At 33.7% G+C, this 23869-nt stretch overlaps 3 protein-coding genes and 1 pseudogene across 3 annotated transcripts; 1 reads left to right on the forward strand and 3 right to left on the reverse strand.

The window, feature by feature from the left end:
- The first annotated feature begins 3400 nt into the window (after positions 1-3400).
- Positions 3401-4009, forward strand: LOC145600840 (trypsin inhibitor BvTI-like). Its single transcript, XM_081656700.1, has one exon. It carries the CDS (start codon positions 3401-3403, stop codon positions 4007-4009), a length of 609 nt encoding a protein of 202 aa, XP_081512826.1.
- A 2532-nt stretch (positions 4010-6541) lies between these two features.
- LOC145600841 (kunitz trypsin inhibitor 5 pseudogene) lies at positions 6542-7198 on the reverse strand (annotated as a pseudogene).
- A 448-nt stretch (positions 7199-7646) lies between these two features.
- On the reverse strand, positions 7647-10960 carry LOC145600952 (large ribosomal subunit protein eL34). The gene is made up of 4 exons (XM_081656833.1): positions 10803-10960; positions 10609-10688; positions 8064-8173; positions 7647-7971 (listed from the first exon to the last, which is right to left on the reverse strand). The coding sequence occupies exons 1-4, from the start codon at positions 10879-10881 to the stop codon at positions 7878-7880; spliced, it is 363 nt and encodes a 120-aa protein (XP_081512959.1). The 5' UTR covers positions 10882-10960; the 3' UTR covers positions 7647-7877.
- A 983-nt stretch (positions 10961-11943) lies between these two features.
- Positions 11944-18210, reverse strand: LOC145601640 (uncharacterized). Its single transcript, XM_081657691.1, has 5 exons — positions 17713-18210; positions 16241-17625; positions 12851-13258; positions 12539-12765; positions 11944-12450 (listed from the first exon to the last, which is right to left on the reverse strand). Exons 1-5 carry the CDS (start codon positions 17796-17798, stop codon positions 12199-12201), a joined length of 2358 nt encoding a protein of 785 aa, XP_081513817.1. The 5' UTR covers positions 17799-18210; the 3' UTR covers positions 11944-12198.
- Between the last annotated feature and the right edge of the window lie 5659 nt (positions 18211-23869).

Genomic DNA, 23869 nt, shown 5'->3' on the forward strand with positions numbered 1-23869 from the left:
ATGACCCTGTAAAATATTAATAACAGTAAGATTATCGCCTTCAATAAAAATATCATAAATATTAAAATTTCTAGCAAGAAGGAGGCCATTGTGAAGGGCAATAGCTTCTGCAAGGTAGGCCGGACAAGAACCTAAATTATAAGTACCACTGACCACTTGATTACCCAGGTGGTCTCGAATGATCACACCTGCAATTGCAGAATTCTGATTGGCAGAACCATCAAAATTAAGTTTACAAAAATCGAACGGGCCGGGGGTGGGGGCCACGAGACAATGGATGGGGGGTTAGGAGGAGGTGGTGGTAGAGGAATCGTAGTAGGAAAGTGGATAGCGTCAAGAAGAAATCGAGGCTCCCATTCCTTAAACATAGAGAAAGCTCGAATAAAAAGACTATGAATATTAGCAGAAGAGTTCTTAAAAATAACTGTGTTACGATGTTTCCAAATGCTACAAAATAAAATAGCTATCTTAGGAAGGAGTCTAGGCAAATTGACTTTGAGAAAGCGAAATAAATCATGGAAATGATTAATTTGAGGGATGCAACGAAGCCATTGAAGGACAGAAGAAGAAGACCAAAGTGCCATAGAAAATGGGCAAGAGAAGAAAGATGATCCTGGGATTCAGCATGATTAGAACAAAGAGCACAAAAAGTGGGGACAGCAATATTACGTGAAGCTAAAGTATGACGAGAAGAAAGCTAAAATATTACAAAATTAGGGACAGCAATATTATTCAGCATGAATGGGGTGTAACCTTCACGGGTTAATCGTTGTTGCCTTTCGTTGTCCCTTAATCGTGGTTGCCTTTTATGATCCGTGAACGGTTTACAAGTTCCTTAAAAACTTGTTGACGGCTCCCTACTTTGCTTTGTCCCTAATCGTTGTCCCTAATCGTATATGTCAATTCCCACTTCCTATGAGTGCCAAGCATATTCACCACATGCTTACCGGAGGCGCACTTCGAACGACACCTACAAACATATTTAGAAAAGACTATATATAGAGGATTTAAAAAAATAAACAGTTGACCAGATAGCGAAGTAAAGTCAGCTAACGTATTTCACAGGGCACGCATTACAAGACGTAGGAGTAGCTTTACAAAATAAAAGACTATTGTCTGCAAAAAGTAAACAAGGAATAAGAGGAGCTGAAGGGGCAATCTTAATGCCAATACCAAGTGACTTATTCTGACTAAGTAGAAGCAATATTTTTGAAAGAACTTCCATAAAAAATTACAAAAAAAACGAGGGAAAGGAGGTCGCCTTGCCTCAAGCCACGGGAAGGCTTAATGAGGTTAGTAGTTGTATGATTGATCGCTGGTGAGTAAGAGACTGTGGTAACACAGGTTTTAATCCAACTAATCCAAGTATGACTAAAACCAAAGGAGGCAAGAGTGGCCCACAAGAAATCCCACTCGATACGGTCATAAGCTTTCTCCATATACAATTTAAGAGCTAGCCATCCTTGCTTATTTTTAGACTTAGTAAAGAGATTTAAAATCTCATGAACCAGCAAAATATTATCTTGAATAGCATGGTCAGGGGCAAAAGCATTTTGGTAAAGACCAGTAATTTTCTTAAGAAAGGGCTTAAGACGAGCAATTAAAATTTTCGAAATTTCCTTATACATATTAGTACAAAGACTAGGTCTGTATTGACTAGCTTTAGAAGGATAATCAATTTTAGGAATCAATGTAATAATCGTATGATTAAGCTCTCTTAAAAGAACACCATTAAAGAAAAAGCCTTTAATGGCTTTACATATATCTTGTCCTATAATATTTCAATGATGTTGAAAAAACTTGGGGCCATAGCCATCTGATCCAGGGACCTTATAGGGTGACATGTCAAAAAAGGCATCTTTAATTTCTTCATTCGTAATGGGACGTGTTAAATCAAGATTGTCTGTATGAGTAATAACTGGCTCAATCCAAGGAAGTGAGATAAATCGTCCCTGGGGATGTTCAGACTTAAAACGAATGGAGAATTCTTTATAGAAAAGATTAGTAATGTCGGAAGAAGTATCAACTCATTGGTTATCATCATTTTGTAGTCTGAAAATTTGTTTTTTACTTGAACGAAATTTCACAGTCTCATGAAAGAACCTAGAACTACGATCACCTTTACTTAACCATAGCATACTTACCCAAAATTTTTTACCAAAGAGAAGGAGCTTTTCTCGTTGACGAATAAGACAAGTAAGGTGTTAGCGAATATGAATATTATTTAGATAAAGAAGCAACTGAGCCTCCACTGAGAGCAATTTAGTCTAATTGAGTTTTAGCTTAATTTGAACAATTCCCATATTTAGAATGATTCCAATGTTTTAACTCGGTTTTAGCATGCTTTAGCTTTTGCAGAATACAGTAAAAGCGGGAACCAGTGAAACGAAGCTTCTAATTTTTAGCAATAATTTGTTGAGCTTCTATATCAGAAGTACATGCCTTTGAAATCTAAAAGAGGATAATTTAGGGGTCGATTATTTATTATCCGTAACCAAAACAATAGGAGCATGTTTACTACAAGAATTGGTACGGAGTATATTTATTTAAGCTACTTTCTTCATCTCTTTTCATTTGACAAGGTTTAATAAAAAGAGTAGAAATAAAATATGTAGTATGTCAGGTTAAATGAGTAGGAATAAAACATGTCTAATATTGCATGAATGTGATCGTAGAAATAATATTAGGTACTCCCTCCGTTCCCTTTTGTTTGCTACGTTTGGAATTATGCGCGGTTATTAAGAAATTGTGTAAAGTATAGATACATTAGAATAATTTAATGATTGAAAGTACAACTTTACTTTAAAAAAAGAATATTGTACATGTAGGGTGACAAAATTAAAGTAAGAAAGAAAAAGAAGAGACAAGAGAAAGAAAGTAATAATGAGCATTTGAAAACCATTAAAATAGTACTAAAAGTACAAGAAAAGTAAGGATATTTGATTATTGAAATTATAAAACAAGGGTAATTTTGTCTAAAATTTATGACTAAAAAGGAAATGTACTAAATATACAGAATATAAAGGAACACCTAAATTGGAAACGTAAAGAACAAAACGGAACGGAGGGAGTAGTACATATTTGACATGTTTTAATAAAAAAGAGTAAGTATAAAATATGTCTTATAAACGTGAAAAATAAAAAACGTAATTCTGGACATAAATTGTGAATAAAATATGTCTAATCATTACAAAATATAAAATTCGAAATAGAGATAGTATTTATATACTACTCAAAAGACCGTACTTAACCCACCACAAATAATCAAAACTATGGACGATTTGAATTAATTAATGAAACTATCCATTTACAAAATCAGACAACACGTTCTATAAATACATCCTTTCCCTTCCCACTATCCCATCCATCCTCCAAATAACACACAAAGTAGTAGCAAAAAATGAATACTCTCATCCCATTTGCACTCACCGTTCTTGTATGTCTCTCCCCTTTCCCAACGCTCACCGCCGGTGTCACAGACACCGACGGTAATCCAGTACGGAACGCTGGTGGATCCTACTATGTCGTCCCATACGGCAGTAATGGAGGTCTCAGCCTTACGCAAAGAGTAGGGAGCTCACCATGCCCACTCTATATAACTCGTACAGCCAACTCTTTTGGCGTACCAGTGAGGATGTCTTCCCCTCTTAGAATACCCTTTCTTCCGTCTTCTTCACCTATTAATATTGCCTTCATAGCGAACATTACGCTTTGCGAGGGCCGGATGTGGCAAGTGACCACCGGCGGGCAATCGTATGTGACCGCTAGTGTTTTTGAGCCCGGTAATTTCTACTACCCATTCACCATTGAGGTGGCCGGGAAAGAGAAGAATACTTACAAGATAAGGACTTATTGTACATCGTTAGAAAGTGGAGTTGAAAAATATTGTGGTGATTTAGGTATTATCAAGGAGACTGGGTTGTTGGGTGTCACAATTGAGGATCCACTTATTGTTCAGTTTAAGAGAGCTAGTAATCCTGGCAATAGTCTTGGGAAATCAATTATGTAGTACCAACGACATAATCAATTATGTGCGATGAATAATGAGTACTCTGTAGTCCGTACCTAATGTATAAAATTATATTATGAATAATGAGTACTCTGTAGTCCGTACATAATGTACTTCGTATATTATGTCATGAATAATGAGTACTCCGTAGTCCGTACATAATGTACTCCATATTATGTCATGAATAATGAGTACTCTTGTAATACATATTCGATGTATAAATGTATTATGGGAATCATTTTCAATAATCCATTCAAGTTTTATGTACGGAGGATATAATTACTTGGCTATTTTTATGTTTGGAACATTTTAGAAGGCTAACATAGATTTGTCGCTATTGTAACATTTAACAATAGGGAAATATAAAAACAGTCGAGTAATTATTTGATTGTCAAAAAAAAAATTAAAAATTAAAAAAAAAAATAAGAAGAAGAAGAAGAAAAATAACTAGAGAATATACCCCATTCTATATACTGAATTGAAATGAAAATAAATGCAATCAATAAAAGTAAGGCCTGAGAAAATATTGTAGAAAGAGTGTGGATGAAATAGTTAATAGGGAAAAAACTTGGGTGGACTTTACTCACAATTTATAGACCCAAGGCCACACGAGCCAACAAATTACTACGTATATTGAATATAGTAACACTAATTTTAACATAGTGATCTTTATTAAAAATTATATATTGTGTATCATAGATCCAACCAATACTATATTGAATATAGTGACCCTAATTTTAATGTATAGTGATTTTTATTATTCATATCATTTAACCAGCACATTAAAACTTCCAATATATAATTTTATTAATCTCTTATAATCTTTATTATAACTAGCTCAATGACTTTTATTTCAACATAATACGGAGTACTACTTTTATTTTAACATAATAACCTTTTTATTAATATAATGACCACCTTTATATTTACTTTGTAAAAAGCAACATTAAATTAATGGTCGACGACAATAAGCATAGTCCCTAATATTAGTGATTCACAATAAATTAATGTGAATCAGATCTATTTAAAAGTTTGTAAGGTGATAGAGAACGTACAATATTTATATGTAATGTTAAATTGTCATTTAGAAACTTAAGTGAAAATCAGAAAAACAAATAGATTCTTCAAATTATTGTTATGACGACTTTTGAGTGGCTACACAAAGATTGTGACCATTATTGGCATTATTCTACTTCAAATCTTAGCCCTTTACTAAATTTGACTAATCTAAGCTGTTAAATAAAATGACATAAACATTATTTAGAAGGAAAAAAAGGTTAATAATTATTTTTTAAAAAAAAAATACAATAAAAATTAAAAGTATATATATATAAGGGCACAACGTACACACCACCCAGGGGATGCTTATAAGGGCAGTAAGTCCTAATTATAAAAAAAATCCTACTCATATGACGTACTTTAGGTGCTGATTGAAATAATTTACCTTATTCAACATGTTTATCTGTATCACTCTGCATCAGTAATATAAGCATCAATGCATCATCATCAGTGTCACTCGTACTCGAGGCTAGATCAGCAAATAAATTTTCCAATGGGACTTACAACACCACATCCCCAACTAGCTGCAATACATTTCATCTCCTGTTAACATTCATCATTTATACCACTACTATATAAGGATATCGTAATCCTTTTCTCAGGATCAGTCTCCAGTTCTCTCAGAAACTGATGGTATATTATATAGACAGCCCTACGACGTTTGCACAATAATTATGATACATAGACAGCCCTATGACGTGTGGACTTCATTATTGTGCAGCAACTTGAGATTGATTTCTTGTGTTTTTACTAATTGTCGGACTATTTCTATATTTGAATCAGAACTGCAGCATCACAGACGGGAAAAAAATTCAAATACGTAGTAATTTTTCCATGTATGTACTTTATGTAGGTCTTTCTCGACTGATATTCACTTATAAAACAGGGAAGAATAGAAGTGCCAGATAATAAGGTCTAGTTTAGATGAGCTTCAAGGTTAAAAAAGACCAAAGCAAACTGAATTAACATATTATACACTGAGAGTATAAAGGAGGGATAGGGAGAGGAATAAAGCCAACCAAGTATAGAATTCCTAACCACGAAACACATATAAAGTTATGGACATGTAAGGTTTCTCTGTAAATCTGTACATATTGACCGCAATCAAATTAGTCCTTATATTTGGAACTAAAAAAATGAATAAATAAATAACTCTGATGCAAGATAGACATTCTCACGATCGCGTACGAGATACTAGAATCTGTATCAGTAGGTACTAGACAATGAACATTCATTCATCCAAACACCAACATTGAGTTTAAGTGTTGAACTCAATTACCTTAATTGCTTATTTCTGAGTTTGCATCCGCAGCATCAATGTGAACTGCTGTTAATCACAGCAGTTCTGTGAATTATCAGAGAGTTCAGAGAAGCATAAAATATACACTAGCTGGTTTATATTAGTATATATAGCTGAAGTCACAAAATGAGGAAAGGGAAAACATAAGTTCAGTCCAACAGTTCAATATATACTCACGAAGACTTTGAGCGGCTCCTAGCTTTCTTGAACATGACATGAAGAGGGCGATCTGTAAGACCCAGCAATCTACTCCCATCTTCTTGAACAAAAACACCAACATGTCCACACATTACCATACAAAATTGGCAGACATTTGGACAATACACAATCATATAGTGAAAATCATCTATATTACCCCCTCTCCCAGCCTTATCTATGTAAAACCAACTACTTATCGTCTCCTCCCCTGGATTTCCAATGGCTCCTCCAGTTGTCACATACTTCCTCCTCGTGGCATCATCTACGATTAACTGCCACCCAGCAGATTGCAGGCATACATTGACCGTATTGAAGAGGATGTTGAGGTCAGAGGAGAGAGTAACCACACGTTGGCTTGAGTCTTTGGGAAGAAACCATACAGGAAGGCCAGGGTAAATTTCCTGATCCTCCTGCACAACATGAAGAGGACAAAATGAGGTTCTGTTTTTAGGTGACATTGTTAGGCCACCACCTTGGCCTTGAGCCACCGGAAGGATGTTGTACCTTGACTTAGCTCGGAGTGGCCGGCCCTTAGTGTCAAAGACGACATTGTTAGCAGGCACAGCATTGCCAAGAGGGGGAAAGAGGATCAGGAGGAAGATTGCTGGGATTACAGAATGACTAGTAATCATATTTTGTGGGTGTTTTTTTGGAAGTTGACCAACTAAAATTGAGGGAGATGATGGAAGATTCGTGGGAGTAAGAAGATTAGGAAGCTGCTAATAGTTGAAATATTAAAATTAAGAAAAGTAGTGTAATGAGTTGTGAAACTGTTTAATAAATCTCTGGCAGTAAGGCAATACCGTGTTTAGATTGATACATTCTAAATTCTTCATAAACGTCATTAGTTAATTTCACTAGTTATACACATTTTTTTAACATTCATATTCATGCATTTTAATATACATACCGCATATTACTGCTACATGTAGACGTGTAATAGAACAATAGAACAGCAACACAACATGGATATTAAACTTCCTCTCGGAAGTCTTCAAGGCTTAAAAGCACATCTAGAGAGCACAACACCAGAAAATTACTCATAAATGCTGTTTTAAAGGTAAAAAAAATCATCTAATATTGCACAAACAATTATCTTAGATGTATTTGACATAAAATCAAGAAAATTTTCAAGGGAACAAACACAGAAAAGCAGAGTTGTCGACAAAGTTTTACTAGAAACTACGCTGAAAGTATCCAACTGTAAGATACAAATCCAATTCTCAAGACACCTCACATCACATTCCCCATTCCCATGATTGGCTTCACTGAAGCACCAAAATTTACCATCAGAATAAATGGCTTCTAAGTTCAACTCTTTCCAGCCTGCTTTTCCTTGGTTTTTTGGATTTTCAAAACCTTCTTCACAATCTTTTGCTCTTCAATAAGGAATGCTCTAATGATCCTGCGATATAAAACCAATATTAGGAATTTCCTCCAACAAACATCAATCCATCACAAACAAAATTTCATGAATTGAGGTGTGAAGAACCATACCGCTCTCTAACAGCACTACCGGACAGAACTCCACCGTAGGGACGGTTAACAGTTCTTCTGTTCCTGGGCAATCTAGACCTCTTGTACTCAGTGGGTCTCAAGTGAGGAATCTGCAAGTGCACAAATTAGGTGAACTTCAGAAATTGTGAAGAGTGACTAGTTTTACTGTATAGTTAACCAATTGACCAGCAGATTACATAACATTATAAGATGACTTGGTAACCTGATATAAAAAAAAAATAGCATTCAACACATTTATAAATAATACTCCCTCCGTTTCCCTGAAAGAACGACCCATTTGGCTTAATTTTTGGCCCAAAAAGAATGACCCATTTGCATTAAAACATCCACCAATTTGCAATAATATTTGTGCAAAATTAGCTTCCCCATATAAAAATTTGATTTTCCATGTAATCTTATTACCTTCTCTCTCTATTTTTTACAAACCTCAAGTAAATTTATCTTTCCAATATACTTTTACTTCTTTTTATTTAACTTTCTTAATACCCACGTAATCAACCCAAATGGGTAGTTCTTTCGGGGACGGAGGGAGTACATCCATAAATTTCCTTGAATGACTACCAAAAAAATCCCACGATATGATTACATAAATTAAAATTACCCACTAAATAAATAGGGGATTCAAATGTTTAGTTAACTACTATGGAGTAGACAAGTAACTGACATCGAGATTGGATATACAAATTCAAAGATACAATAATATCCACCATTAAGGAGGGAGTCAGGGAGATTGCACGCAAAGTTTAATGCTACTCTAATGCTTATCCACAGCAGTAACACCCTACAAATAATTGATTCCTGATTTCCTAATCCACTAGAAAGAGGAGAAAGTAACAAAACCCAAACCTCTGAACAGGTACAAAGAATGGAATTAATTAGAACAAAACTAATATCAAAATGTACAAAACAAACTATGCCGTCATACTACTTCTCAAAAGCCCTCAGATCTCATAGCTTTAACAAATCATGTGCAGCTCATGCACAGGGCAATCACAAAAACCATATAAATACCACCATCACAATAGATAGATAGATAGATAGATAGATAGATAGATAGATAGATAGATAGATAGATAGATAAATGTGTGTGTGTGTGTGTTCGTGAGTATATATGCATGGAGAGAAAGAGAGTTACATGAAGTGAATGGTAATGGTGGTAAGTAAAGGCTAATAGCGACAGACATCCATATGCAACTACTCAAGTACATAGATTTCCATCATTGGGCAATGCTTTCACGCATTGTATTTGACATACAAATTCCATTAGTAAGCTTCAGGGGAGGACAGACATAATAAAAGCTTAGAAGTACCACAATCATATAAAATTATAGCATCAATAGAAAGTACAAATGGCAATCATATTGCAAAAAAAAATGCATAATTCGTATCACACACTGTATGTCAAGAGATGAAAAACATGCGTAGATCTTTGGTTAAAGAGGTACGAAGTTGCTTTGAAAAACTATGCATAAACAGAGAAGTATAGCTTTGATCAAATTTAAATATGCTTCTATAAAAGGTATTCCAATAAAGTTTCCAAAATCATAGAACCATTCTACATGTATTGAAACAGAATAGGCAATGTCACCACAAGAGCTAAATGACATCTTCTATATAAATATTTTCTGTTAGTGCCCTCAGATCTCATAGCTTTTAGTAGATCATATGCAGCTATCAGCATATGGAACTTATCAAAAGGCTTTTACCACCACCGAGAAAACATAGTAGTAAGTGGAGAACAGAAGTACGAATGATGAGAAAGGTGGGAGAAAGGAGATAAGTGAGGAGATGAGATGAAAGGAATGGAAAGGAGAGGAATAAGTGGTGGTGAAGAAAGCCTAATGACAAATTACCAAATGCAGCTACTCAATATTTATGATTTTCCATCATTGGGCAGGCATTAAAAAGCTAAAGATATTCGCCTTCCACAAACACACGATAAATTGTTTCTAATTCAACATGATTCATAAAAAGAACCCCAATTCCACAATCACTTGTTAACAAGTCTCGAGTGATAATACCACACGTCACATTCGATAAAGACAAAGTAACTACAATTTCCAAGTTTAACGAAATCCAATCATGCCAGTAGCACAATAAAAACAAGCCTAAATTCAAACAATAACTCCACTGAAACTAAGAAATTCACATTAAGATTAATAGAAATCAAGCAAATGAGACCTAACAGCTGAGAATTAGACAACATTTCACAACAAAGGAATGCATATAACATTTCAGCAACATTAATCAATAATTTAAAAAAAAAAAAAACCCAGCAAAATGCATCATAAAAACAAGCAATATTACAACTTTAACATCAATTTCAGAAATGTGTCAACAATTACAGCAAATATAACCAATTACATCCTAAATCCCCTAATCAAAATTAGAGAAATTGCATCAATTAACTAATAACAGTTAATGCCCATCTACATATCATTGAAATCATACCAAAATACCCAATCAAAACATAAAAATCAACAATAAAAAAAAGCTGAAAAAGAATAAAAATGGAGAAAATTACCCCTTGAATTCTCTTGCCAGTAACAGGACATTTAGGACCACTAGCCCTCTTCTTGGTAGTCTGATAAACTAGCTTCCCACCTAAATTCATCCGCCGCCATTAAAACAACCACCAAAAAAAACATAAAAAAAAACCCCCCAAAATCACATCAAAAAATTCGAAAAAAAAAAGAGAAAAAAGATTGAAAAAAATACCAGGAGTTTTGACGATGCGATGCTGGTTAGATTTAGTGGCATAGCTATGCCTTTTACGGTAAGTAAGCCTCTGCGCCATTTTCTCTCTCCTCTAAACTCTCAGTCTATGGTTTCTCTCTAGAATTTTTTTGGGGTGAAGCGGAAGAAGGGGTTTTACGATGGTTTGGAGGTTATCATATAAAGGAAGGAACTAATCTTGTTTTGCCCTAGATCTAACGGCTGTTATCTCTTTACCCGGCCCAATCTTATTGGGTTTTGGGTTAAAAGTTTGTTTTGTTTGTTTTCATGGGCTGTAAATATATGGGGTGAGTTTAGTATGGCCCATTTAGAGGTGGATCAGTAGACTTAGCCAGGGTGGGCCTATATAAGGTTTTTTTTTTATTATTGAATCATCATTTTTGACGAGTTAAGTCAACGCATTGGAAAAAAAAAACGTCAACGCATAGGGGTTACGAAAGATAAGAAAATCCCCCTACTCCCAAACAAATGTTGGTGGGTTTAAACTTGTGACTTTAAAGTTATAAGGTGAGTTTTTCACCGACTATTAACTTGTTTGGTTGATTTTGCAACCCATTTGCCTCATTTGAGGTGGGTAGAAATTGAAATACACATTAGAAAGAATATCATTAAACACAAGTTTAATTAATGATCATAAGGTATATACATACATTAAAGAACGTAGATATCCCTTGTGTTAAGGTCTGTTCACATTTACTGAACTGAACTGAACTGATTGGAGTTGAACTGAACTGAAATTAAGCTGAAGTGAACAAGCCCTTAGTTGGTTAAAGTCATGAGGATAGTACTCAAGACTCCTGATCGAGCACACTCATCCCATCCGTAAAGACACTCCTGATCTTTGTTATGCTAGGTTTTATTACATAGTTACAACAGTTATTATAGTTATCTTTATACATAAGTATCAATGGAATACACTCTTGATTTGAGCCTTTGAGGAGTTTGACACAAATCAACACATATTATCACAATATGTAGAATGTGAAGATGTGTTTTCCCCTGAAAATGTTTACTATATACATCTAAGAGATGGAGCAGAAGTTGAGAGGAAATGAAAATGTCTACAATGATCAGTGGTTTAAGTTAATTTATTTTTTGCTTAATTTAATTATGCACATGATCATGAACAAAAAAGTAGATCTCTGTTACAACTTACAACAGGCAAGTACAGCAAGATGCATTCAGCACCATTATTTGGATGCTTAATTTCTCTATTATACAAAACTCATGTGCTTATCATAATACATATTTGGTATATGACAAAAGCTAAGTATTATTTTCTATACATTGTTGTAATCCCTATTCTTTGCACTAAGCAAAGCTTTCTTCTAATATATACTACTAGTAATGTACTGTATACTAAAGGGCTAGACCATAATTAGCAAGGAAAGAGCAAAAATGAGTACTCTAAGTAAATCTTCCTACCAATAATATCAATCTTGTTCAATTTCTTATGGCACCATAAGAGTTGATCACTAGTCAATTTCGGCATACTCAACACCCGAGAGACTAACCGGAGTTCTACCTGTGCTACGAGTGTTTCGTGGCTTATTCTCTGATCTTGATGCTTCTTGAACTTCTTTACTAAGCAATTCCCACTTTTTACTAGGTCCTTAAGCCTCTTCTCTTTCTGCAAGTAAGAAAAATTAAAAACCTATGTTAGAAAATTATAACAGCATACACTAGAAAAAAACAGAAGATATGTTTAAGTCATAGACCTTTTGGAGACTTGAACGAATTTCTGTTAGTAAGTCTGCATCAGAAGGATCTTGTAGTACGACTTGATGAACACCGTGAATACCCATCAGATGTATAGCACAGAATTCATCCTTATCACCATGGAGAAAATCCCAAAATACGCGCATTGATGTCCCAATTGCATCCTTCAGCATTTTAACTGTAATTCCGCTGTCACTATTTTTTCTCCAATCACTCTTAGGATCATCTGCAGGGCAAATTTACAGAGTCGCTCAGAATGGAACATATAAACATGTCTACTTGTTATTTCAACATCGAGTTATTAGGACTACCTTTTATAAGGGGGACTTGAAGAAGAGAAGGAAGACTACAACGACTCTTGACATAGTGCTGAACTCGGGGGCCTTGATGAAAGGGCTCATCCTCGGTGAACCTTTGCAAGAGCACTTGAAACTTTTGAAACTCTCCGGCTACTTGGTTGTGCTGACGAAACCCATCAGGGTCATGAGCCTGCAGCTCTTCGGCTTTATGATGCTGCCATTTTAACATCTCCCACGATAAGCACAGCTGACCAACATACACCAATTCTAAGTCCCTTTGCAAATCTCGAATTAACTTCTGAACTGGATCATGCTTTCTTAGCTTGTTAGACCAGAAATTTTGAGCTAGAAGGGACTTTATTGCTGGAACTGAAACCTTTTTGTTCAGGGCCAAATCTTGGTTTTTCAACTGGAGAAGACCTAAAACACCAAGTAGATGTCCATTAGTTTATTAAACATGCTCGCAAAGTCACAATATTGACACGAAATAATTTGAACAATGTCAACATTATCCCAATACCTCTAATTTAAGGTCGGTTTACACTTAATGATACATGACACAACTATTGTGTGCTACTTAATACAAGTAGTAAATTAGAAGCGCAAGCTATTAAGATAAGTCATAATATAATCAGTAACAAATGATATTTAAATCAAATTATGCTTTATGAAGTCATATTAGGGGTGCTACTGTGCAACTTGTACACTTTGGAGCAAAACTCAACGTCATTTTAATTTTGATTCCATCCTTTTAATTAACATGTAACATGCCTCTTAGTGTAGATCAAGGGCTTTGCATGTAATTCCACACTTTGATTGAAAAGATGCTTAAAATACCCACTGATGACTGTTGAGATGTTAAAAGGCTAAACAGAAATGTAAAGCTAGTGCTAAATACAAATTCTATATTAGTTTGAATCAAATTATATTATAAAAATAAGTAAGGTTTCAAAATTTATAAACGTATACACACATGAAGTCATTAATTAGTTTGTTACTAATTAAAAGTCTATTACAATGTCCAACTGTCCATATTAATGTTATTTACTAAGTGATTCTACTAAGATAAACACAAATTTGTAGATCAAGATGTTATAATGTAGCCTAAAGCCTAAAGGTATTGTCACAATATCGACTAACAAGTTTATGTACGCATTCATTCATAAATAATAGTACATGGTACTGTCACCTATTACCGACTTACAATTAATTGGCCATCGATGTCAATTTAAATTTTGATCCTATGCTTTCCGTCCAAAGCTTACTTTAATCGGGACAATAAATCCTATGGTTGTACCAAGTATCAGTACATCACACTATTCAGGCATATGAGGTAAAAAAGAGAGGGAAAAAGTATTTGAAGGCTCACATTAAATCCATGAAAATAGGACTTGTAACAACATCGACATATATACATGGAGGAAAGAGTAGACAAGTGGAAATGCAAAGTCATACAAAAACACTTTGATCAGCAAAGTTTGGTGGGAAAGAAAAAGAAAGAATGATGTAGACCCATTTGTATATGTGATACTTCTCTTAAAAGAAGGTCTAATGAGAAAAAATAAAAAATATACAAGTATATATGAAAAAATATTGTACAAGTATTTGCATGATTGTTTGGTGGGACTAACAAATTTCAGTTCAATTGTCATTAAAGAGATTTAATTAAGGACAATTAAATGGTCAGCCCACCCCTACCCCTTTAATTGGGGTTACACATGATTGATCTTTTGTGGGCCGTTCACTCGTTCATTCATAAACAAAGATTTCTTGTCCACAAAAATGATATGCACAATATTTTCTCCGTTTTTAAATATTTATGCGGTCAATAGTTCAATTCGGAGTATTATTTTAACAGAATTTGTTTGCCAACATACGGAGTATTGAATTACATAGGTAATACGTAGTATTAGAAGAGAATGGTTCCAAACACCCTTAAATTTTCCTAAATTGATACATTGATGATGACTTAGGAATCGAATTTTGTTCCATATAAATTTACGTTAGAATATGAGAAGATAATAGTGAAATGATAAAGGTTTAAGTTCGTTAACAGATTTGTCTTCAAAAAAAAAATCGTTAACGGATTTCAAGTGCTTTTTGGTATTAATCTCTATTAGGCTTTTGAGATAATTGCTTTACTTTTTTTAGATCTTGAACGGATGAGGTTAGCTAATTATAATATACGAAGTATATGTTTTAGACTATTTTACTTGAATTGGTTGGATTCCAATTGGGTTATATCAACTACTTGATTTGAAATACAATTTTCTGTCCAAGTTGTCATGGTTTTTTCAACATCTCAACTTAGTTTCAAGTTCAATTATGTGCCAGATTGAGTTCAGTTATTCAAATCTCTAATCTTAATATATGTGGATGGACCTAATATGTGAAGTAATTGTATAATGCAAAGTAATCTTTTTAGGATTGACTCATGCCCACTGTTTCATAACAAGACATCTTTTACTTATTTTTTTAATGGAATAAACATCATTTATCTACGCTAAAGAGAATGAGAAATTGTTTATTGATGGTGTTTAAGGTAATTATAATTCAAACACCAAGAGTTGACTATTATAATAGAAATGTGAATTTTAGGCAATTTTTACTAGTTCTTTTATAATTTCCAATTTAAAATGCATCTTTGAAGTAACTTTTCATGGGCTATTTAACTTAATTTTATAACTTTTTATGTGATAAATCATTAATTTGGGTCAATTTTCAATCTAATAATCTATATAACAAATAATTCTATTTTAAATTTTTTCTTTATAAGACACACTTTATCACAATGGGAAACTAACTACAAATTTCGTAAAAAATTCTATATTTTGTTATTAAGGAAAAAATTTCTACTTTTATATAACTAATTTGTAAGAATTTTATTTTACAGTTCTAAATATAACTAATTAACAAGACTTATATTAAATAACAAGACTTTTCTTAATAACACGCATTTGTATTGAGAAGTAATTTTCTTCACAAAAAATTAAAAAATTTGAAAAGTATTTTAAAATTTGACATTGTTGAACTTTAGCCTCCAAACCTAACAATTTGAACCAAATAGCATTATTTTTTTTATAAGATACCCGCTTATTTTCTTTACTTAGCAATCCAACAAGTGTATAGTATTACATACTACATAGCATTTTAAAAAGCAACATAGCTAGCCTATCCCTTCCAAATTCCAAGTCTTAATTTTTGTAGATTTCCATTAATCATGATATAAATTCATCATCTTGATAAACATGGAATAACATTGATTAGGTGTAATAGAATCAATTCAAAGATAGTAGCATATGAATCTATACTTTGCAAGAAAGATTTAATAGAATAAGCATCACCTAAGATAAACCAAAGTAAAACATGAAGAAAATGACTAACATGGTAGTAGTAGCTTACCAATTGCATACATTGTTTGCTGGCTCAAAATGTCTAGCTTCCTCATCTTGTCCAAATACCTCCTGTAGAAGGTTTGAATCTCGTCCATCCGATCTTTATGCCCGATTCGTTCATCGATCCTCAATGGCCTCAAATCTTCTTCCACTCTAGGAGACTCAGATTCTTCTAAGATAGTGGGAAGTCCACTGATCTTCAATTGTCTCATTTCCTTTTTTATTTGCCGGATCAATTCCTTTTGCTCCAATAGTACATCTGTTCCCATTTGTTCATCTACCTCAATATTGTCTACACCTTCCAACTCTTTCAAGTCACTTGCCTTTAATCTTTCTTCATGAAATTCGTCGTCTTCAGAATCCGAATACTCATCATCCTTTATCACATGTTGTTCAACATGGTTACTTGAACAATATGATTGAGGGTCTAGTTCAATGTAAGAAGGTTCAACACTTTCTTGCTCAACTAATCCAATATGAACATCATCTAATTCGGAATTTATATGATCAATTGGAGAGCCATCATCTGTCGAACTTGGACTATCGTGATCGTAATCCACTCTGATATCACCTATACCAACTGGAGTTGCAGGGTCTAATGAATCATTAAAACCTTTATCATACAACATAACATCAATTTTTGAATCAAACTTCTCATTTTCACCTAAAAACCCATCATAATTATAAATGGTAGCCCAAAATTCATTACTATCTGCTAAAGAAGAACGAATTTCATCACAAATTTCACTCTTTTCCGCGACTTTATCCTTTTCATCAACAAAACTCTCTTCATTTTCAACAACTTCACCTTGATCAAAACTCAAAACTGCCAATTCATTACAACTATAATCACAAACAGAGTCCTCTGTTTTCCCCTGTATTATTACAGAGCACTCTGTTTTCCCCTGTTTCACAACCTCCTCTTCCTCTTCCTCTTCTTCACTCAACTCAACACAATCATTTTGCTCCAATGAACAAAAATCAACAACCCCCACAACATCATGGCTTATCAAATCATCATCCGAACTAATCGAAACTCCACGAAAATCGACATCGATTGAACTATCATCTTTTTCTAGTGATTCTAGCCTTAGGGGAGTAGAATGAGGCTCATCATGGGATATCACAAACATATGTTGGACAGTAAAGTTCATAGTTTGAGGCTCTTCTATAAATGCACAAACACTATTCCCAGTTATAAACTGATACTTGCTTGTATTAGTATTGCACACATTTTCTACCTTAGACTCCAACTTAGGAATCTCATTTTCCTCATTAACTTCCTCAAAATCCATTTTCTCGCAATTTTCTAAAATACCCATATCAGATTTTGCATCAAATTCATCCGAAATTAATCCATTTTCCCTTTCCACAGATTTCTGATCAAAACACCTGCAATTATAATATTTAAAAGAAAGAAAATTAAATACAAATTCTTCTTCAAATTGAACAAATTTCATCAAATAATGACAAACTTACCTCCAAAAAAATCGGAAAATGAAGCGAAAAACATGAACAATTAAACTCCAGAGAAAACCCCAGCTAGAATTGCCGACAGACAGCATGTTTTTTTTGAGGACAAATTAGGTAGAAAAAGACTGGGTTTTGGCGTTTAAACCCATGAAAATTCCCATAATTTTAAAAAAAGCAAAGAAATTTCTCCATTATAAGCAAAGAGAAAGTTGAAAGGTAGTGACTTAAGGACATTGGAAATTTGGTGTTTAGTAGAATCTGATTGATTAGTGATAAGTGGTAATTAACCGAAGTTTGAGCAGAAAATGTAGGAAAATTTGGACATTTACTTAATATGCCGAGATTGTTGGAGGAGAAATTAATTAATTTTCCAAAGGAAGATGAAAATGAAAGGTTTTTGTATCCAAACAAGTGTGAGAAATAAATAGGGAAATGTTAGTGATTTTCTGACCCAAACAAGACGGAAGAGATTTTTTATGCCATCATTGGAGGACCTTTCTTTATATTTTGATTTATTGTTTGGGCATGTAAATTTCCCGCTACGGACACGTTATAAGCTTTTTTATATTTTTCGATGGGGTCGGGTGGACATTGGTTGTATCGTATATTTTGTATGCTACGAACTTAGAGTCTTTTCACATTGAACTGAGCTGAAGTGAACTAACTGAAGTTGAATTGAATTGAACTGATTGGAGTTGAGCTAAACTGAACTGAACTGAATAAAGCTAAAATGAATATTTTATGAGAGAAGGAAATTAGGAGTTGAACTGAACTGAACTGATTGAAGCTGAACTGAACTGAATTGGAATTAAGCTGAAGTGAATAGGCCCTTAAAACTAATTTATTTTTAGTTTACCAAAAATAAAATTTTCGATGTTTTTCCTATAAAATTAATTAATTTTGACATACCAAAAATTGATTTTGACACACTTATTGCAAGATGTCCTAAGCATACATTTTTTAATGTTTTTCTTATAAAAAGGTGCAACAAAATCAACCAAAGGTCATATGTTTAGAGCCACAAGGACGGGGGTGAGAATCGATCCCGGGATCTCCTGGAACCGGGATAGAGCTCTAACCACTTGAGCTATCCTTCACTCTCAAAGGTCATACAAGTATTAGACTAGGTCTGAAAGGTTTTGGCCATACTTTACTCATCTAGTAGTTGTCAATTTTCATTTACTTATTTTAAAAATCCAAATTATTGATATGTTTATTTATAAATTATGGTAATGTAAAAGTTGGTAAATTCTCCATACATGAACCAATAATATTTTACTTGATATAGTGGTGTTTTTCTTTCTTATATATTAGTCTAATAAAAAGTCCATGTTTAGGTAACAAAAAAAATACTTCATAAATCACATATTAGAAAATTTTGAAATATTTAAAGTAAATTTAAAAAATGCAAATAATAGCGCTTTATTTTAGGTGACAAAAAGCCTTCACCACACTAACTAATACGGAGTATAGTGTATTTCATTCTAAATTCACTTTTTACAAATTGGAGTTAGGCCATGTTCTCTTACGTTGAAATTCAGTTCAGTTCAGCTCCTAATTTCCTTCTCTTATAAAATATTCATTTCAGTTCAGTCAATGAGATAGACCCTTAATGTAGGTGCCATGGAACATGCAATATCAATGTAGTAGTGTAATTTCTTTATGATCACTACATAATATAATTGTTAAATAATTAATATGTATTTTTCAAAATATAATACTTGTATTATTTTTTTTCATATATAAATTTTTAAATAGATATTAAAAGATTATAAAAGGATGAAGTACAAGGATGCAAGTATACGGAGTACAATATTAATGTATATTCCATACATGCATGCATAGTTCCATACACATTTTTGGCTTTTTTAAAACGTTAAAAGGTAGTAATATTGTGCATGGTGAGAAGGAAGTGTGTTTGGGGGTAGTGGTGGGAAAATGCCTTCTAAAGTATTGGAAAGGAGGGTCCAACCGAGTCGGTGGAGTTTAAACTGGGCTAAGCTTAAATACAACGTTTTTATTATTATCGGAAGTAGACCTCACTTTTTTGACTTATTACACTAATTTAATGACGCAATGTTGGTTGATTAACACTTTAATTAGGTCTTATGTTTTGTAGCAACTTTATAAATATTACTACGTAGGTTGTATGTCGTTTAATCAACTATTCTTTTTTAGTATTTTGGAATTCAGAAGTACACATAATTTGCATTCCATCGTTGATGACTTATTTGGTAATTAGTACTCTGTTAAGTATTAGGAGAGTAACTTATTATCATCAAGGGCTCTACGCCTCTAATACTAGTACTCCACTCCATACTTGTTAGGAATTTATTCTATCTAGCAATTAATAACGAATTAAGAGCTTTTTTAATTTGTTTTTAACAAAATAACAAAACTAATTGCAAAAGTCAACTCTAACACATTTTAATCTTCATCTACCACCATATCTTACTCGGTAGTACTTTATTAGATACGTACGAAAGAAAAACCTCAAACTTTACATACAGAGTAATCAATTAAGTAAATGATCAAATCAACTAGTTTAGTTGTTCAATTAAAGTATTGGAGAGTGGTACTCAAGACTTGAGATTAAATCTCATCTAAATCATTACATATCCGATAGTGTCTCTACACAAAAAATATACAGAGTAATTAATCAAGCTTTAGAATGATTTGATCGATAAAATACCCTAAGATTCCCAAATGAAAATATCTTAAACTGTGATATGCAAACCAGTTAATGTTGTAGCAATCCGCGGTTGTCCAAACGTTTATAAAGATTTTTAGCCTGCATTAATTGAGTTACATATATGATGCAAGAATTGGAAGATGCATGAACATCATCATCTCTAGATTTTGTTTTAAATGATTGAAAATACAAGTATGAATGTATATATGTTACACGAATCATTCATTTGACACTATCGGAGTAATTTCCTCCTACTAATTTCTTTAGTTATTCCAAACAAGATGTTGGCACTCTTGTCAAGCTAAGGGAATCAAGGAAGGTGTGCAATCAGTATCATCGAACTTACAAGGAAATTAATAATTCAACAAAAGTCACTTACTAATATTAAGTTATTAGCAACAGAGATTTGTTTTATAAAACATTTAATGACAATTAAACACAATCCAATCAAATAATATTTGTTTTTAAAACTGTCCCGTCTATGAGACCATATTGCAAGCATCATGTGATTTTGTGAATATATCATTATATGTTTTTGTTTTGTGAAGCTGAGCTTCTTGCTTCTTACCGATCAAGAGCCCCATGTATAAAAATGGTGTTTTGATTAGATCACTTTAAATTAAAAATAAAGATTTGGTATAAACAGTCAAGAAAACGCTAAAATTATTCAGAGGCAGTCCATTAAAGCCTGTTCTCATTGACTGAACTCAGGTGAACTGAACTAAACTGAAATGAATATTTAATAAGAGAAGGAAATTAGGAGCTGAACTGAACTGAATTTCAATGTATGAGAACAGACCCTTAATCTCCTAGATAAACATTTTGTTTTAATCTCAATGGCAAACTTGTGATTATAGGTACTTGCTTTTGTGTCAACTCACTAAATATGAATTAAAATCTAAAAGATAAAAGAAAAATTAAAAATTGGTACTATTGCTGCTCTGTGAGAGCCGTTAACTTTAACTCCCTTTTAATTAGGTAGGAAAAGTGAAAAAGTGGGCCCCAGTAATGTCTTAATTGGACGAAAAACGTTACTGGGTAGTGCCGCCCAAAGTTTCATACCTTATGGGTAGTTAGTTCTAAACATATAAAAAAAACGGGTAGTTGTTCACAAATGATTCTATCTTTAGTGTAGTTCTAGACTAAATTTCCTAAAAAAAGTTAATTGGCCACTAGATATATTACCTCCGCTTTATATTACTCGCAACAATTTCCTAAAACGGTCGCTTCACATTACTCGCAACAAAATAATTTCTTTCCTTTTGTAGTAATTTTTTTATTTTAAAAAATTACCCTTACTTTTTTGGAAAATTTGTTAGAAAAAACCTTTTAAATGCCTCATTTTGCAAAAAAAAAAAACCTTTTAAACGATTCTTTGCTAAAAAAAAAACCACGACGATCATTTTTTTTGTTAAATGAAACATCACCCCTCTTTTCCGGCGTTGACTCTAAAATTCAGGCGTGGACTCCAAATTTTCCCTACTTACAGCCATTTTTAGGCGTTTTTTCCTCTATAATATCCCCAAATCAGTGCAACGAAAAATTAGGGTAAATCATTCCAACGAAAAAATAGTGCAAATCTCCCCCAAATCATATCAATTGTTAGGTAAATTAGGGTTCTTCAACAATTTGTTCAGCAATTGTAGTGCTTAATTCACCATTGTAGCACTTACTCTAGTTCTCCTTTGTCTTCTCTAATTCACTCTACTATTAAACCTGACAAACACTCCAACACAAACAAAATTGCAGAAATTCAACAAATAAATTAGGGCAACAATTGAACAATTCTAGTGAAAAAATTCAACAATCCAAGCAAGTTTTTGTGTTATATTTAAGCACCACCACCCAACAACAAGAACGTGAGCTTTTCAATTGTCTAAAAAAGCCCCAATTTTTTTTTACGATTTCGAGTCAAGAATAGATGAATTTACACTTACCTCAAGTTGTGGTTGAAGTATTAATGGCGCAGTAGAGGATAGAGAGAAAGAAACCCAATTTGATGTATGGTGTTGCAGAGCATTCATTGAAGAAAGGAGAAAGAGAATGCAGGGGAAAGACTTAGGGCCTGTTCACATTTACTTAATTTCAGTTCAGTTCAGCTCCAATCAGTTTAGTTTAGTTCAGTTCAGTTCCAATCAGTTCAGTTCAGTTCAGCTCTTAATTTCCCTCTCACATAAAATATTCATTTCAGCTCAATTCAGTTCAGTTCAGTTCAATTCCAATCAGTTCAGTTCAGTTCAATTCAGCTCCAATTAGTTCAGTTCAGTTCAGCTCAATTCAGTAAATATGAACAGGCCCTTAAGAGGGAAAACAAAGAGGTAGTGCAAATATAATTACAATTGGGTGTAAGTAGTGAAAATTTGGAGTCAACGCCTGAAATTTGGAGTCAATGCCAGAAAAGAAGGATGAGGTTTCATTAAACAAAAAAAGTGATCGTGGTGGTTTTTTTTAGCAAAGAATCGTTTAAAAGGTTTTTTCTTGCAAAATGAGACATTTAAAAGGTTTTTTTTTTTTGACAAATTTCCCTGTTTTTTTTAAAACAACCTAATTAAAAAAACTGATTTTATCTTATTAACTTAAATTCTAACATTAATTAACTTATCTATTTTCACCAAAATCAATCCCCTTCCATCTAAATTCATCTATCATCCCAGCCACTTGCCTTCATCATCCTTCATCTTCTTCTTCATCCCCATTATTTTTCACTCTTCCTTCATCATCAAATTTCTTCATCTTCTTCCTCATTCCCATTATTCCCCATTCTCAAGGTTTTTCCAGATTTGAGGGTTTCGTGGGTTCGCGGGATCGGTGGGTTCGTTGGGTTAGTGGGTCCACTAGCTTGGTGTTTTTGTGGGATCGGTGGGCTCGCTGGCTGGTGGTGGTGGTTGTGAGTGGTTTCGCTGGGTTCAAGGGTTCATGGGTTCGTGGTTTTGTGGGTTGGAGGTTGTTGTGAGTTGTTTTCGCTGGGTTGGTGGGTTCAAGGGTGAGTGGTTTCGCTGGGATCGACGGGTTCTCTGGGTTGGTTGTGGTGGTGGTGGGTTCAAGGGTTTTCGTGGTTTTGTGGTTGGTGGGTTTTGTCGGTTCTAATTCCAAATGTGTGGTTTTCGTGGGATTGGTGGTGGTGTTGGTGATCGTGGTTTTCGTGGATTTGCTGGGTTGGTGGTGGTGGGTTAATTATTTTAATATTGTTAAATTTGTTTTTTTTGGGTTGATGAATTAATACTTAAGTATATGCCCTTATTTTTCAATAACTACACTTAAAGATCTTTTTAGGAGTCCACGCGCAACATGTTTGTTGCGCGTAATTTGAAGCAGAGGTAGTTAATGTTTTGTACTTCAAATAGTTTTTTTTTTTCTTTTTAAAAAATGGTAAGATACAAGGGTTCCCCCTCATATCATAGGAGGGGGATGAGAAATCAAACCCCCATCACACTGGGGGAGATGGAAGGCTAACCGGGCTTCCACTCCTCA

Source organism: Chenopodium album, chromosome 21 (genome assembly GCF_948465745.1).
Source record: "Chenopodium album chromosome 21, dcCheAlbu1.1, whole genome shotgun sequence".
Classification (NCBI taxonomy): Eukaryota; Viridiplantae; Streptophyta; class Magnoliopsida; order Caryophyllales; family Amaranthaceae; genus Chenopodium; species Chenopodium album.